Below are 15,840 nucleotides of genomic sequence, written 5' to 3' on the forward strand. Positions count from 1 at the left end.
TATATATACAAGGAACTTGTCTTAGTGTATTGGTGCAAAAAACAGTTAACATGGGAAATAAGGCTAAAATAACAAGTACTTTAAAATAATAATAAGAAGCAAATGTCTAATATGAAGAATAATAAAAAACACAAAATGTACAAAGGGTGCATGAAAGAGAATACATTTAAAGTCCAGTAACCGTTAAGGTCACGCATAAATAAACAGTTTCAGCACATAAAGGTTATGCGTTTAAGTAACGCATAAAGAAACAGCTTCAGCCTTCTCATACTGTGATGTGATCACTTCAGTAAAACTCAAAAGATAAAACGGTGCTACTGATGTTAAACTACTACTATTACATGTAAATTAAAGGGAAAAGGCAGTTTTTTTCAATTGTATTTGGCAATGTACAGAAATACAAAAGTTCTGGCAAGAAATTAAACAATGTTTTCAAATTGTTTTATTGTATCAAATTGTTTTCAAATTGCCCCACAGTTGTTTGTATTGGGTCTGTATCCAGATAATTTAAAGATAAAGAAACATCAACAAATTTGTAGTTAGTGTATTAGTGGCAAATAGAGTAGTAGCCCTCTCATGGAAAAAACACCAGAAGTCTAAGTCTAAGCAGGGGGTTGTCAGAGTCTAGAATAAAAACACTTAAACAATAAAACAGCATCAACATAATGTTCACCAGATCTGGGACCCCTTTACCTGCTATGTATTGAGGATACATTTGTCACATGTAATGGACGAACCTGGGGACATGTAAACAGTGACTTTCTGCACTATTAACGTTGCAGAAACATTTGTTTTACTTTTTTTTCCTCCACATAATGAACCACAATTCACTGACCTGATACCCAACCAAGATTTGGAATCACTTGAGAGGGTGGAGAGGGGGGTTGACATGTTTGTTTAATACATGTATTTATTGGTGTTCCTCTGGTATGTTGTGGAAACAATAAAAAGATTAAAATATATATAAAAAAGTGTATCTGGAGGAAATTAGCAACCTTGCTTTTAAGTTTCCAAAAACTAGATACTGTCTAGCTAGTGTATATGCTAACAGTTTGTTATTGGTGTATTGTTCAGGTATTTCATCAAAAACTCTTTTTTTTTTAAATTGCTGAAACCAGGAAAGTTCTGCGTCGAAGAATGTTCTCTGATTTAAAGTCAAACCAACAAAGTAAGTAACATGTAAAATGGCTCATTTGGTATGTGACATCAAAAACACTGAGGAGGTCTAATAGAGCAACGAGCGAAAACACCTGAACTTACACTATGTACACTTTAGGCTACACTTTGTCAAACACGTTGTGACAAATATGTTAGCTAACAGTTGTCCACTTACATGGTACATTTGGCACAAATTTTTAGGCAGAGTGCAGGAGTTTAACTTAACTGCCAAAGAATTAATACTTTGTTGATTTTGATATGAAAACAAAAAGTTATTGCACATTTTATGGAGATTAGTTGATATTACTATATGAGAACTAGAGCCATGCTTCACTGTTAAATTTTTGTGTACCATTGCATTCAATACAAAGAAGAAATTAATACATTTTCTGAATTTGAAGCATTACCTCAAAAAACATGAAGTGGAATAAACGGTTTATGTAAATTAGGTATTTGCTTTTTAATACAGAGTTAGATAGTTGATGATTCATTTAGATACAGCAGTAGAATTATGAAGCATAAGTTTAATCAGAAGGAACAATAGGTTGTAACTAAAACCCAATTACATCTATCCATTTAAGTGTTTAAATATGGGCCAGAATCTCTCGATGTAGCCGAATGAAATGACACCCTGTACTTCTTGGCTTCAGCTGAACACCTTTACCTACATTGTTATGATGAGCGGTGGCATAGTTCTCAGGACAGCTTAATATAGCTCAAGGCTGCAAGGATGGATTGAAGGCGACGTGATAAGAGGAAGGGAAATTACTTGAGCTTAATGAAGTACATTACTCATTGCTCATATACTGCCTACTATATAGCACACTCTCAATCTGCGAGGACAGTTTAGAGGGCACTACACACACTGGTGGTGGTGGAGAGAGAGCGAGGGGGTAATAGTTCATTTTTCGAGCATGCTCCTCTACTGAGACCTCTTTCCAGCTTGACCCAGTTTATGGGGTAAAATGATGACTCGATCATGACTTTAAATGGTTGTTCGATCATTTCAAATGATAATAGGTTTTGTATTTGGGGTAGGTCAGATGTTAAGGAGTACCTGGCAGGGCTAATGATGTGACTTCTGGTAGTAAAAACATTCATGTATGAGGTGTTAAACACGTTAGATGACTCCATGTACAGTATTATATGGCATTCACAAGTGGAGGAAGAATGACCCCAGTCTAAATCCCTGCATTTACTGTAAATGAACTCCTTGAAATTCAGCAGGACTCTACCCCCAAATGTTTTAGCATAAAATGATACAGATACATTAAACACTGCATGCCTGAACAGTGTTTGTTAATGATAGATAGAATCATACATACATTATTAATCCTGAGGGAAATTCAGGATATTTTTTTTAAATCAGTGTTAAATTTGTACTTTTGATCATATCGAGGGAGCTGCATTATCATGTCTGAATGTCATCATGGAAACAATCTGTGGGCACTCAGTTTAGTCTAATTGCCTTCAAAGTAAAATAGCGAGATGAAAATGTTTGAAGTGCCCAATGATCTTTCTTGATCCATGACGTGGATCTGCTCCATTAGTCCGATGTCTGATCGTATCCATACTCCCTTCTGTCACTTATTTATGATTGAACATGTTTTCCTTTATTTTTGGGCCAGTAGATTATCATATTGACATGTGATTGCATTATGAGATTCTTAATGCATTGGCATGTACAGTAAGCAACATTGTGCCATTCAATCTGGAGGTGGAGCTAATGTTAATCACCATTGCTCCACTTTTCACTTTAGCGTCAATGTAATATTAAAATAATGTATTCATTTATCAACATGCTTTTCGTTTTGGAGAGGGGGAGAGGGGGAATCAAGCATCTAAATGTCACACAGTAACTTAAATTACAGCTATGTAAGACGTTGAAAGGGACAACATCTTTAGAACTTCAAACAACTTCTGAAGGTTTTGAATCATGACAGGAAGGAAGAAGTTGCCAGCTGAAACAAATGTCAGGAGTTTAATGTCAACAACACATTTTACTTTGGCATATTTTTTAAAATAAAGTTTAGTAGCCTTAGAATAAAAAAGTACATTTCACTCTTCAAATGTAATCCATTAGAAAGCACACAGTAGCATAAAACCAAACTGCTCAAGCAAAGTTAAAGTACCTCAAAATTGTACTTGAGCATGCACTTATGGTTATGTCAATGGTTACATTCAATCACTGCAATTCCGCTTTACAGCTGCAGGCAATGCTCCAGTTCCTATTTTAGGGAAGGTATTGTGAGTCGTTTCCCAACCTTTCCAAGGATCCAAATACTCCCAAATCCTTCTGACAAAGGCATCAAAGGTACCTCAGACAAAATAAATCCAAAAAGAATGTTTTATCAGAGCACCAAAAAGGGTTAGTGTAGGTTTTTTTTGTTTTTTTTTTTCAATGGGTTAACGGTTTCCAAATGGTTGGGGTAGTAGATTGGAAGTGAAGGGCGTGCTCCTGGGCGAGAGAGGAGAGAGTGGATGAGAGAGCGGCCCTAATGCGGCATCTCATTACAACCTCTGTCAGGATCCCTCTATTCTACCATCAGCTCCCCTTAACTTGGTAAGAGCCCAACTGTCGTTTCGAGTGAGTGTGCCGCCAAGGAGGCATTTACAAATAAATGAAAAATGTCACATTTGATTTCACTCCTCTCGGAATGCGGCGCCTCAGCTTTGTCACAAACTGTCTTTGTTGTTCTGGTCTCTCGCAGGTCCCGCTCCCGGTCGCCGTGGATAGGTTCTGGCAGGTTCAGGCCCTCTGCGTCTCTCCCAGGGTAAGCCCGCAGACAATGACCTTAATGTATTTGAAACACTGATTCCTCGATTTTTTTCCCCTCCCCTGTTCTTCTTCTCTCATCCTTGTCCTTGAATGGCATGCGAGTGAGCAGGAAGTTGGAGCTGGTTTGCGATGAGTGGGAAATAAAGAGCTGTTAAAATGGCGTGGCGTGTCGTTCAGGGAGAGTCAGCTTGGTATCGTCTTTAACCCTTGGCTTTGTGGTTTGCCTGGGATGCCCCCGCCACTGCTGCCGCCACAAAGGCACGGAATTAAAGACACACTGCACCTTTTTGATCTCGTTTCTTTGCCGACATTATTCTATTCTGTGTTATTTGAAGGAATGTTGTTGCGCTTTTTAGTGTTTCGGGATGAATTCTTCGGATATGTTTACGTTTTTTTCGCGGTGCTGATTAATGGCTTTTTTAATATTTTTCGTAATTTCTTAACTACACAGGATCATAATTTTATAATGTCGGTTCTTATATGGCAAAAAATGTTGTACAATGTCGCAATCTATAACAGCACGGATGAAATCTACGTTTTAAGGCTTTATTTTGATTCATAATATGCGAAGCTGCTTCGCTAAATACTACGAAAAAAGGCAGAATTGTCCATTAAAGACACACCGTTCTCTTTTTAACCGATATATTTGTCGCACAAATGTTATAAGGTTCTGCATAATGCTCATTGTTAACAATCTATAGTCATTTTAAAGGCAGTAAAAATATGTACGTTCCGTTAATTAAGGTATTCATGATGATGTGCGATTCACTACAAATAATTTTGAAGCCATTTTAGATAAGAGTCTCAGTATTTTTCCGCTTAATTGTTTCATACCTACCAAACTGTTTTTTGTTTGTTTGTTTGTTTATTTTTATTTATTTTTTTTTTGGGGGGGGGGGGGGGGGTTCGGTTTAAAGCACCTTTAATCTCACAACTGAGGATTTCACTTCAGTACCATGACAGCAAAGCAATAGCATTAAAGAAACATACCACAGAGGTATGTGTGCTCAACTACACAGCCATATGTACCCTATAATACCTAATGCAGCTATCAGTCTTTACCACAACACATCCTGAGCTGCTGGTAAATACCCCATGCAGCATCCAATCCGCAGAGTCACAACTCTTTAAAGCCTTATTGTTGGACGTATAGCAGTCTGTATGATAGTATGTGAGGTGTGAATGAAGCGTCACAATGACGTATTAGCGTACAGTGTATCATCCATGCTGTAGCAGTTAAAGCCTTGTTTCGCTATTTAAAACTCACCACCAGAAACATCCTTTTTTCCCCATTAAGGATTACCATACATCAGCCTGCTATTGCAGTCACTTCAAAGAATGAACCTGCACACTCCAACCACATCAGATTCAAATCCTTATACCGTGTCTAAAAACTTCAAAGTGTATAAATGTGTATGCTTTCATAAGCTGAGACAAGCCCTGGTGCTTTTACCCACTTCGAACATTCTTCCACCGCTGTGAACAATTACTGGAAAACAAGTATGTTGAACAGGAAACGGTTTACTCACCTGCTGCTGCCTTCTACCATCTCAGCCCATCAACTGGTGTATTCTCCATAAGGGCACTCAGTGAGAAACCATTTGTAGCTTGTTGCTTTTTTTATAGACTACAAATGCCCCGTGCAGGCTTTTTGGAATGGGCTGTTAAGCCTCTTTAGTAACACTTTAAAGAGTGTGTGTAGTGGGTGGGACGTTGTAAAGGAGGGGAGAAGGACGGCCTGTTATGAGATCCTGGAGGCAGGACACCTCAGCAGTTTAAAAGGTGTTAATGATGCATGTCGCTCACAGAGGAATCAGTGGACCACAGCCAACAGGTTTCTTTGCCTAAGCATGTCTATAAGTGTGTGACTGAGTGGGACACCTGTTGTGACTCTGTAGCCAAACTCCCATTAAGCACTGAGGATAAATAACAAGAGCCAAAAGCCTTGTGTTGAATAGAAGTAGCACCGTTTGCTGACGCTTGAAAGAGAAAAGCTGACGGGTTGCTGATGAGAAAGAAAGAGAAAGGTCATTCAGACTTCTAAGTGATCTTAAGGAGGTTATCAACTCGCAGCAGCTGTGTGGAAGCTTTTGAGTTGATTTGATTTGCAATTCCTTACTTTGAATTCTTGTTTCATTTAAAATGGCAGTAAGACGTGCAAATGTGCTCAAAAACAGACTTCATTAGTGTATTTTTAGACGCACTGTATAGAAATGGTTCCCCAACTCATATATCCAGTCTGTTGCTGGCACTTGTTTGAATGGCTCTATCAGAGCGGTTACAGGGTCAGATAAGGGCATTAGATGAGGTCAGGGTCAAGTGGGTTTATGGTCTTTTTCAGGTTAAGGTGGCCTTGAAAATCTGCAGAGAGGAGACAACAAGATGTTACTGCAATCACAAATATTGCAAAAAATGTCTTTGTTTTCTTTTGTAGAAGAAATATTTTAAAACAGAAATGTGTTTTCCTAGCTATTGAAACAATATAATTTTTTTGTTTTCATTGTGACACTTTTTTAGAAGCCACATCATGGCTGAATCTTCTCAAAATGAGACTTGAAAAATGACATACCGTTCCTCCAACAACTAAGTTGAATGCTGAATTTAAAGCACAAAAAGAACCAGCTTCTTCAATGAAAGGTACAGTATGTAAAGTCCACCTCTAGCTCAAAACAATAGCGAAAGATGACTTTGAGGCTTGCAGGGACTCATGGGGTTTATCCACACTACCTGCCCCCATCCCGAAAAAAACAGAGTTGGCCATAGTTAAGGTGAATGGATAAAACCGACCACAAGAAGAGAATGTTTACCGACGATGTATCCAACTATAAGTAATAGTAGTTGAGAGAGAGATTGAAAGATCTGAAATTATGGATTTGGTGTCGATAGGGAGAACCTCGATGTTCGGCACAACTTCATCAAAAACCAAGTTGCACGAAGAGCGTGAGGCAAGAAGAGATCAAAAAGCTCTGGCAACTCTTGTAGTATGAGGATTGGCTTCCTGAAATTACGCGTTCATCAGAAGGCCATGAGCCAAAAAACGCTTTTTGGCTCGTGGCCTTCTGATGAACACTGACGAAGGCCACATGCCGAAATGTGTCCATATTATTTGGACATTGCAAAAGAACCCTGCATGATTTCCTGTAGACAAGCAGACAGGTGAGATTGCCCACAAGAGGTTTCAATGGCTTATGTGGCACCTTGAAGCAGTCTTGTAAATCTCTTGGTTTCTTATGGGGGAACAATCAAGTGATTTGCAGAACAAGCTGTTCAGCACCCTTTGCTGACTTTTACTAGGATTACTTCAAGATACGCTTACCTCATCTGAAACTTTGCCCCACATTGAGAATGGGCATTCAGCATTGTAGCACTATAGTGAGTTTGACATCATAGGTCTAGTTTAAGCTTAAACTAAATCATTCCTGAGTCTTAGAAAGGATGGGTGTAAGTATTTTTGTTTAAGGACACAAAAAACCCTTGATATATGTTTGCAGTATCTTTATTCATCTTTAGCTTTCTGTGTCAGGGTTCAAGTTGTTTGTTGTTTTTTTTGTATTTAACACATCTAACACGAGGGAAAATCCTTTCTCCTGTCAGAACATACTGCAAATGTGATTATCTCTAACAACAACCAGTTACACGACACTGAAACGGCAGTGCATGGATGTGGTCGAGGTACACCATACATCATTGTCAGTAGCTCCATCTTCAGCGATGATGGAGGCGGATTTGGTAAAAGACATGGCTGATGAATATCACAGTACAACATGCTCGATGTCCTTAATGTTGACAAAGACCTTGGTCAGTTGTTGGGACGCTGTGTGAGTGTGTGTGCCACATGAATGATGAGTTCAATTCACTCAAGGTGACTTTTGAGAAGTCATCCATTTCTCAAGTCATTGTCTCCCATTACTTGCTCCAGTGCACCACTTACGCTCCTCACACAAGCCATGATGGCCTCTTATCCCACTTTCAAGTATTCTCTCTATATATCGAGCTATATAAACAAGTAAAATGTAAGCTGTTTGGACTGAAAATAATTTCTGAATGCGTCTAAGAACTTTGCAATATCTCTTAGGAACTCATCTCTGACAGTGTTCTGGCAACTACAGATGAGCCATGAAAGTCAAATATCCACTTTTATCAGCATCTGGATTGATCTAATTATAGGCTTGTTTTACAAAGTGCTACATGATCTCCCAGAGTGGGTGTTACGTCTGACCTTACCCTGCACCCTGCTCTACTTTATGCTTCACATCACTTCTGCTGCCAGTTCGATTGCTGATGTGCTTCAAAGACATTCACTGTGTCTACATAACTGATTCCTTGTCAGACTGAGGGCGGTCTGTGCTAAAGAGTCAGGATTAAATACTTTTCTCTGTGATATCTGCTATGATATTAGCTTGTTTTATACTCTGAAGTGGCTCACAGCAGCTTGTTAAAGTATGGGTTCAGCACACCAGTTGTTAACTCTGTGAACAAAGTTAAAGTCCCAGTTGGAGCACCACAGATGGCGAATAAGCCCATGTGTGAGTGGTATAGGTGTAGCTGAAGTGAATATATGGGCTGGATGAATAGTTATTGTCAGAAAGTCAGGTAGGGTCGATTTAGATTGGACTCGTGTTACAGTGAACGGATAGGTTGAACCAGTTGGATAAGTGTAAAGAGTAGGGGTTAAGAATGCTGTGTCAACTCAGTGACTAGGGTCCCAGTCTCAGTGAGAGGACCTCGTCAGATGAATGAGGTTGCTCAGTGAACAAGAAAATGAAAAATGAGCCTACAGCCTTTACTGTCGGACTCCAAGAGTATATGTTGGTTCACAGGGAATGAATAGCAGTTGGTTCAAAAGGGATGGCTGGATTCTTCTCACATTGGTACAAATGCTTTTCAGTGATACGTCAAGCAGGTGCAAGTCATTAAAACCATTTCAAACCTAATGTCAACCATTAACAACCAATGCATTAACACAATGTATTCACTGCTAAAAGCAGGCACAAAAGGGGAAAGCACTAAAACGCTATTTTAGCTTCAGGAGCTGTGAGCTGACAATGACTATAATAAACCCTCAAATTAACCAAAAAGGATACTCAAAACGACTGAAAACAGGAGTGACTGTTTGCAATAACGTTATTCTAAATGTCACACAGTTCCATACCCTTTCAACCTGTTACAGAAACTGTAATTACTCAATGTGTGTACCTCCCAATTTAAGCCTAAGCGACTTTCTACGATCATCAAACTGCTTCATCAACAAAGTTGCTGAATGATATAACCCCCAAAATGTAGACAAGTAAAAAGCCTGGTTTTAGAAGCCGGAAGAGATACAATAAAATGTCTGTAGGGCTGGAAGTGAAGGACGTATAAACAAAATGATCTGAGAAAATAGAAGTCTTGGTAAAATTGGATGTTGGATGCAATATGCTATGACTGTTACCCTCTCCTCTAAAGCTATTCACACCTGAATTTCTGACACTAACGGCATTGATGCAGAGACAGACGCGACAGACTGGGATTGACTTAGTGGGAACTTTTAGAGGTGGATGAAATTTCTTAAACCATTCAAGAAAAACTGTTTTAGCTGTTTGTTTTGTTGATGTTGTCCAAATGTGTACTTGATGTGGACCTGCTGTGCTGCTTTCTTGGCCAGGACCCTCTTGCAAAAGACATTCTGAATCTCAATGGGATTACTCCTGGTTAAATAAAGGTTAATAGAAAATAAATGTAAAAAAAAAGTTTTTTTCCTTTTCAAAAAAGAGATACTTTGAATTCGGCAGCTTTAATTTCCTCTGTCAAATAAAAACCTGATTTCATAAACAATAGGGGTTTACTGCTCAATCGTGTGTGACGAGAAGTCTGGTTGCTTTTGTTGTGCTAAATGAATACTCATTATGTTCTAGAGAATGTGTTAAAAGGCATCTTATTATCTGATATTATACGTACAGGACCTTTAACACATTATGGATGCAGCCAAGCAAAAATGCCATCACTTGTCAGACTTAACACTCTAAAACCCCAAACAATGATTAATGGACCTGAAGGACCTCAGAGTCCAGCACAGAGAGAGATTTACCACAACTCCTGATAGTGTTTATTGAACCGGAATGTGAGATGATATTTTCTTGGCTTGAGGCAACAGTTTCAGTGTGTTGCAACACTACTATGACACAATGGGGAATATGGAACATTTCTTGTGTCACCATCCATTCAACATTTTGCAGACTAAAAAGAAAATCAGTCACCACAATGTTGTCTGTAACAACAGCTAAAACTTACCACACACTAGATCATAGAACTTAACCAATTAAAAAAATACAGAAGATGAAATTCATGAGGACAGTTTCAGCCTATCTTGGATACTCATTAGATGACGCAGCCAGAGAGACCACACACCAGCAGTTTGTAATACGTCTTCACAGACACATGATCTCACCGAAAGAGATCACGTTCTCAAACGTGATATTCGAAGAAAAAACAAATACAGTGGACACTTGAATATCTCAGCCAGCTTTCCTGCTGTATGTTTTGCTTTGCATGAAAAACTGAAAATGAGAATAACAATACAGATGAAATGCTATCTGAGACTCGATGGCTCGGAGCGCACAAAAAAAAAAGGCAGATGGTAGCTGCACCTTTTCTCCAGGTGGCTGTCCGTTGCTGCGAATTTTCTCTCCTCATTCAAAAAAAAAAAAAAAAAAAAAACAATTTAGAAAAAGACTATGGCCCTCAGAAAACAACACTTTGCAGACTTGCAACCGAGGATAGTATGCTTCCTGAACCCAACTCTCAATGGGTGCTGTGGGTTTTCTGTCGGAGGCAATCCGACTTGAAATCTTAATATCAAACATGTTTGATATTTATGATTTCCAGGTAGAGGAGGTTTCCACTCGATCAGGAGCTTTAAATTAATTGGCAAAAAATCGGATAGACAAGCCGCGAATCAGTCCATGCCCCAACACCCCCCAAACATTGGGGGCTAAACAGAGGTTGATTTGGTTTTATGTTGATGCTCAAGGGCGAAGAATCTCACATTCTTCCTTTTAATATACCAAGTGGATAGCATCAAAACTTATTACAGTATTTAAAGCTGCTGGTGATGTTGATCGTGTTTTATTTTTAACGAAGAATTGTATCTGTTTGCATTGAGTCAAAACATGGTGAAGGTTTGGTGCAGGTCAATATGTAGAAGTCATAAAATGAAGTCACCACAGTTTCTCCTCTTTGCTCTCTGTCCCCCTATCTTTTTCTATCAAATCCTCCCTCTACTACCCTGTCCCTCGTCGACCTTATCGCATCCTACAATGACACATAACTCAGCAGCACACCTGCGACCCGTGACAGCTGAGCCCCTGGCCTGGTGCAGTGCTGTCACTCAGCTAGCTAACGGCCATTAAACAGCATGACCCTGCCGCCCCATTAGGCTCGAGTCAGATGGGAGTGTCAAACCATTCGGTGCTGCTGTACAGTTGTATTCCTGATGGAAGCAAACCAACAGGTCCAAAAGGCTGTTAATTTTTCCTACAATATTGGTGAGGTTGAGAGACAGTCCAAACCAGCAGATGTAGCGATCAATTCCTAAATTGTCTCAGGTGGTTGAATATAAAAATTAACACATGATAAAATGTGTTGTTTTCATTTCAAGCAAAGTTTCGACTTCAGTTTGGAACATTCAATAAATAACCTCAACATAGTTCCTCAGATATGCACTCTTGCATTACCAAAAATATCCCAGCTTTAATAGTTGAGTATATTCGAAACCTTGTCAGTGAACTACCAAATAATTGTTCATTAATCATAATGGAGGTAAAGTGTTTAATTAATTGTGATGTTGATTAGAGGTCATATCACCCGGCCCTAATGCTCTGTGGTAAATTAAATTGAGCTTGTATAGCTTGTTCTTTTCTAGTCTTAGGCCCCGTTTACACGGAGACACTGTGACAGTAAGACGAAACAGTTGAGTATCGGATTGGCCTTTCGTTCACACAGCGTCGGTGTTTCACGGGGGTGAAAACGCAAGCTTTTGAATTTGACCTCCAGGGTGTAGTGAAACTGATACAGGGGGCGTATCGCAGCCATGTGAACAAAACGGAGCGAACTCTCTGGCTGCGATGACCTCACCACACCTCCCCCCACACATTTGGACATGCGCAGTAGTCCAGAAAAAACATAAACAACAATGGCGGCGGATTCGCTTGTGCTATGTGCTTCAGCAGCTATTCGCGTTGTATAAACAGAACCTTGATATGATACATTGTGTATGTCGCCGCCTAAAGAGCATCGAACACTTGCGGCAAATTGTTCAACCTTTACCCAAGCGCAGGGCGACCATACGCAGCATTTGGGTAAGACTTGGGAGAACTAGCCGCAAAAGAGGATGTTGTGGAGGAAGTGGTTGTACTGGTGAGTGTCGCATGCGTCACGTTGTAAAGTTCCACTGCCCACTACTGGCCGGGCATGAGAACTACATTGTTTTCACTCAGGCAAGACCTGCCGTGTAGACGGTCTGTACTTTGAATCCGGAGTGGGGTCGTTTCCGTGTAAACGGGCCTTAGGGCGGAAGCTCTTTCACAGCAGAGGTCACACCTACACATTCACACCATAATGGCAGAGGCTGCTATGTATGCATCTTAAACGCTATGTAACGTGACCATCGATGACCAGTGTCCCCTATAAATACATCAGTCTTCTTCCATTTGCCAGTAAAGACCAAATGAAAATGTTGTTTTTTTCTGCTCAGATTAACTCAAATGAGGCGATGCCTGGGAGCTAGTGCAGGCAGTCCACTCAAGCTGCACTGATTTCACACTTCAGATGTGTCATTATCAGCAATTACCTAACAGCACCCCCTTACTATTAGCGGTCATTTTAAGCCGCAAGATTTCTGCTCTCTGCCTCTGCTCTATCATTGTCAGCTCTGACCTGCACCCGTGCTGCACTCCCAATCAGCCCCACCACCACACCAGCATCCACCTGTAGACTCCAACTCAGGGTGTAAAATATCCTCCCATTACTCCTTAAATTTCTGCATGTAAAATAAAACTGCAACTGTAACCTCAACATCTGCTATAATATGACTGTCCTCAACACTTCCAATGAAACCTTGTTTAATCCTCTGATAATTCATGTCAGCTCATCAGCTCACCTTAGTTCATTCTTATTTGTTCACAGCTGTGTTTATGTAGCTTAGCATTTATTACAAATATGTAAATTAGCCTCTCCACATTCATTTCCACCAATTAGCTTCTTATTGGGTGGTAATTATTATTGATGATGAGCTATGAGCCTTAGCAGTCACCTTCTGCTTCCAGAGACAGAAAATTGAACAAGGTTGATGGAATTAGTTGAGGCAAGCTATGAGGCAAGATTGCCAAGTCAGTATACGTGCAATCTGCATTAGAACACGTTTTAGAATATAAGGAACCTTAAACATATGGTAGTTTTCCAAAGAGAAGTTTACCAAGTGCTTTACAGGGTAAAAAAAGACTCCTCAAAGTGCATCTTACGGGAGCACTGACTAATATTAAGTTTCACCTCCTCCTTCTCTCTGAACCACCACAATTTGCCGGATCATTGACTTTGTGAGGTGTCAGAAGTATTCCACACAGTAACTGGCCAACAGGTCAGATACTCCAAACAGTTGTCACATTGTTTGGCAGCAGAGGATCTCATCTCCCCCCCCCCCCCCCCCCCCCCCCCCCCCCAAAAAAAAAAACCTTTTTCCAATGTATTTCAAAAATTCTCTCTTGGACTGAGATTCGGATTCAGTGAGCCGTGATCACCTAATGTTTGCAGGACTTATCCCGGATTAACTCATCCTAACAATGTAAGCAGGAATGTGTTGGGGGGGGGGACATGGTGAATTGCTTTTAAAAATCACATTCATCAGAACTACCAACCACCGAAAAAATAAATAAAAATGAAAGAGTAAGTTTTTCCTCCCCCTACATGAAGTCTACACTCAAATGCAGAGTTTTACTCATTTGTAGGCCATATATGACCAATATGAGCATCAAGTGTACCCCCTGTACATCCCAACCTGTACTTGACTACATGAGAATCATCACATCTAAATAGTCCAACTTTTGGCCAGGTTTAAGTTAAATACAACTATTTATCACTAATTCTCGACTCTCTCTCTTTCTCTGTATAAAAAATAAGCTTAAAATATTCATGCAATATTGCTATATAACTACAATTACACATTTTCTTACAGAGTTAAGGCTGTTTACTGTCTGTATAGTTTACCTCACATCGCATCTGATTTTCCGCTCCACCTCTTTCTCTCCTCTCTACTTTTCATCTTCAGCATTTACGTCTGATGAGATCTCATAAAATAATGCTGTGAGATGATGACTCATTGATGAAACACTAGGACTTACAATAATGATCAAAAATCAAAGGATAAGGAGCTCATGAAAGCTGCTGCTGGATCATGGTGTCCTAGGAAACCCCTTGTATCACTTGTGCCTTGAGGCCCCTTTGCTGTAAGAGGCTCAACATAATGGCATCCCTTTAAAAACTTAGTATCCTCATGCCATGAAGCAATTAAGGGTTCATCTGTAGTTATAAAAATCCATGACTCCAACTAAAAAAAATCTTACATCACTGATAATTGTCGGATAATTTCTCCTGTCTTTATGTCTTACACTCGACTTGTGTTACAGTGTATGCACATACAACTGACTTATACATTATACATATTTGTTAATGTCTGAGTAAACAACTACCTGGAATAAAACTCTGGGAATAAATTCCTTACACTTGTGTAATGTGAACACATTTGTGAAGAAATCTATGGGTAAGGAATTTTTTCCCAGAATTGCCAAATATCTGATCAAATTCTCTCACATGAAATCAGTCTGTATTAAGCATTAAACAGACTTTGAGTCATTTCATGTTCCCATTTGATTTAAGGGCAGTCTTAAGTGATCATGGCCACTTGTGCTTGAGATTTCCTGAATTTACCTCACTTTGCATGACTAAATGTATTCCCTTTTAATATCTCTACTTTAAAGCCTTCTACCAAAGATGTTAGCATCTTGCAACTGCTTGCACTCGTATGCTTCATGCTCCCTGAGGGACAGAGGGAGAGTTCATATTCGGAAGGAGAGAAATAGGAGTAATTAGTGAGAGGATGTTGAGAAAAGAGAAGAGAGTGATGGGAGGGCAGACAGAACTGTGAAGGGAGAAAGGTGCACGATGAAGAGGATAGGTGAGAAATAGCATTAATCAGGTCTCTTGCTTAAGTAGCCTCGAAATGAGTGTGCTTTACCTTTTTCGGGGAAATCTGCAGGAAAGAGGCTTCACATTTACACCACAGGTCTCCTAGCAACCATAGCTTGGACCATCATGGAGTTGGACCCAAATGGCTCAGTTAATGGATTATTACTTAAATAGCATATATATATATACCAAAAATTGTGAAATCTGAGACATTTGGTGACTTTAGAAACATGTTGAAAAAAAACTGAATAGTGGCCTTAATACCCTATGATGTCATGGACAAACTAAAGGAAGAATGTGCAACGTTTTGATCCAGTAGATATAGCCCTTGTGCAACTTCATGAAACCAAAACAAACGTTTGCAGTCACCTCTACTGTTCTGAAGCCTCCGCTCTCCTCCAGGGACACACCTCCAACCCCTCGTTCACACGGAGGGGTAATCAACAAGAGCACACCATAATTAAACACCATTAATCTCAAGTGGCTGACAAAATTGCACTTTGCTTGGTTTGCAACTGCATATGTCTGCATTGTTTTGTTAGCAGCCCAATGCTAGCTCCTGGGTTAACTCATTCCTGTCCATGTAAACATGATGTAAACACAGCTCTCACAACGACACAGCAAACAGGACTCGAGCTTCTCACTCATTGGAGACAGTCATGACTCCGAGAGTCATTTACAGAGGA

The 15,840-nt window shown here is 39.8% G+C and overlaps 1 protein-coding gene across 1 annotated transcript in view; it reads left to right on the forward strand.

The window, feature by feature from the left end:
- The first annotated feature begins 1,581 nt into the window (after window positions 1-1,581).
- The window catches only part of naaladl2 (N-acetylated alpha-linked acidic dipeptidase like 2), a 539,711-nt gene continuing 525,452 nt past the window's right edge, over window positions 1,582-15,840 (forward strand). Inside the window, exon 1 of the mRNA XM_079350063.1 lies at window positions 1,582-3,932. Coding sequence (XP_079206189.1) covers window positions 3,787-3,932 — 146 coding nt within the window. The 5' untranslated portion in view covers window positions 1,582-3,786. The remainder of the gene's footprint in view (window positions 3,933-15,840) is intronic.

This window comes from Symphodus melops (genome assembly GCF_947650265.1).
Source record: "Symphodus melops genome assembly, chromosome: 8".
Lineage (NCBI taxonomy): Eukaryota > Metazoa > Chordata > Actinopteri > Labriformes > Labridae > Symphodus > Symphodus melops.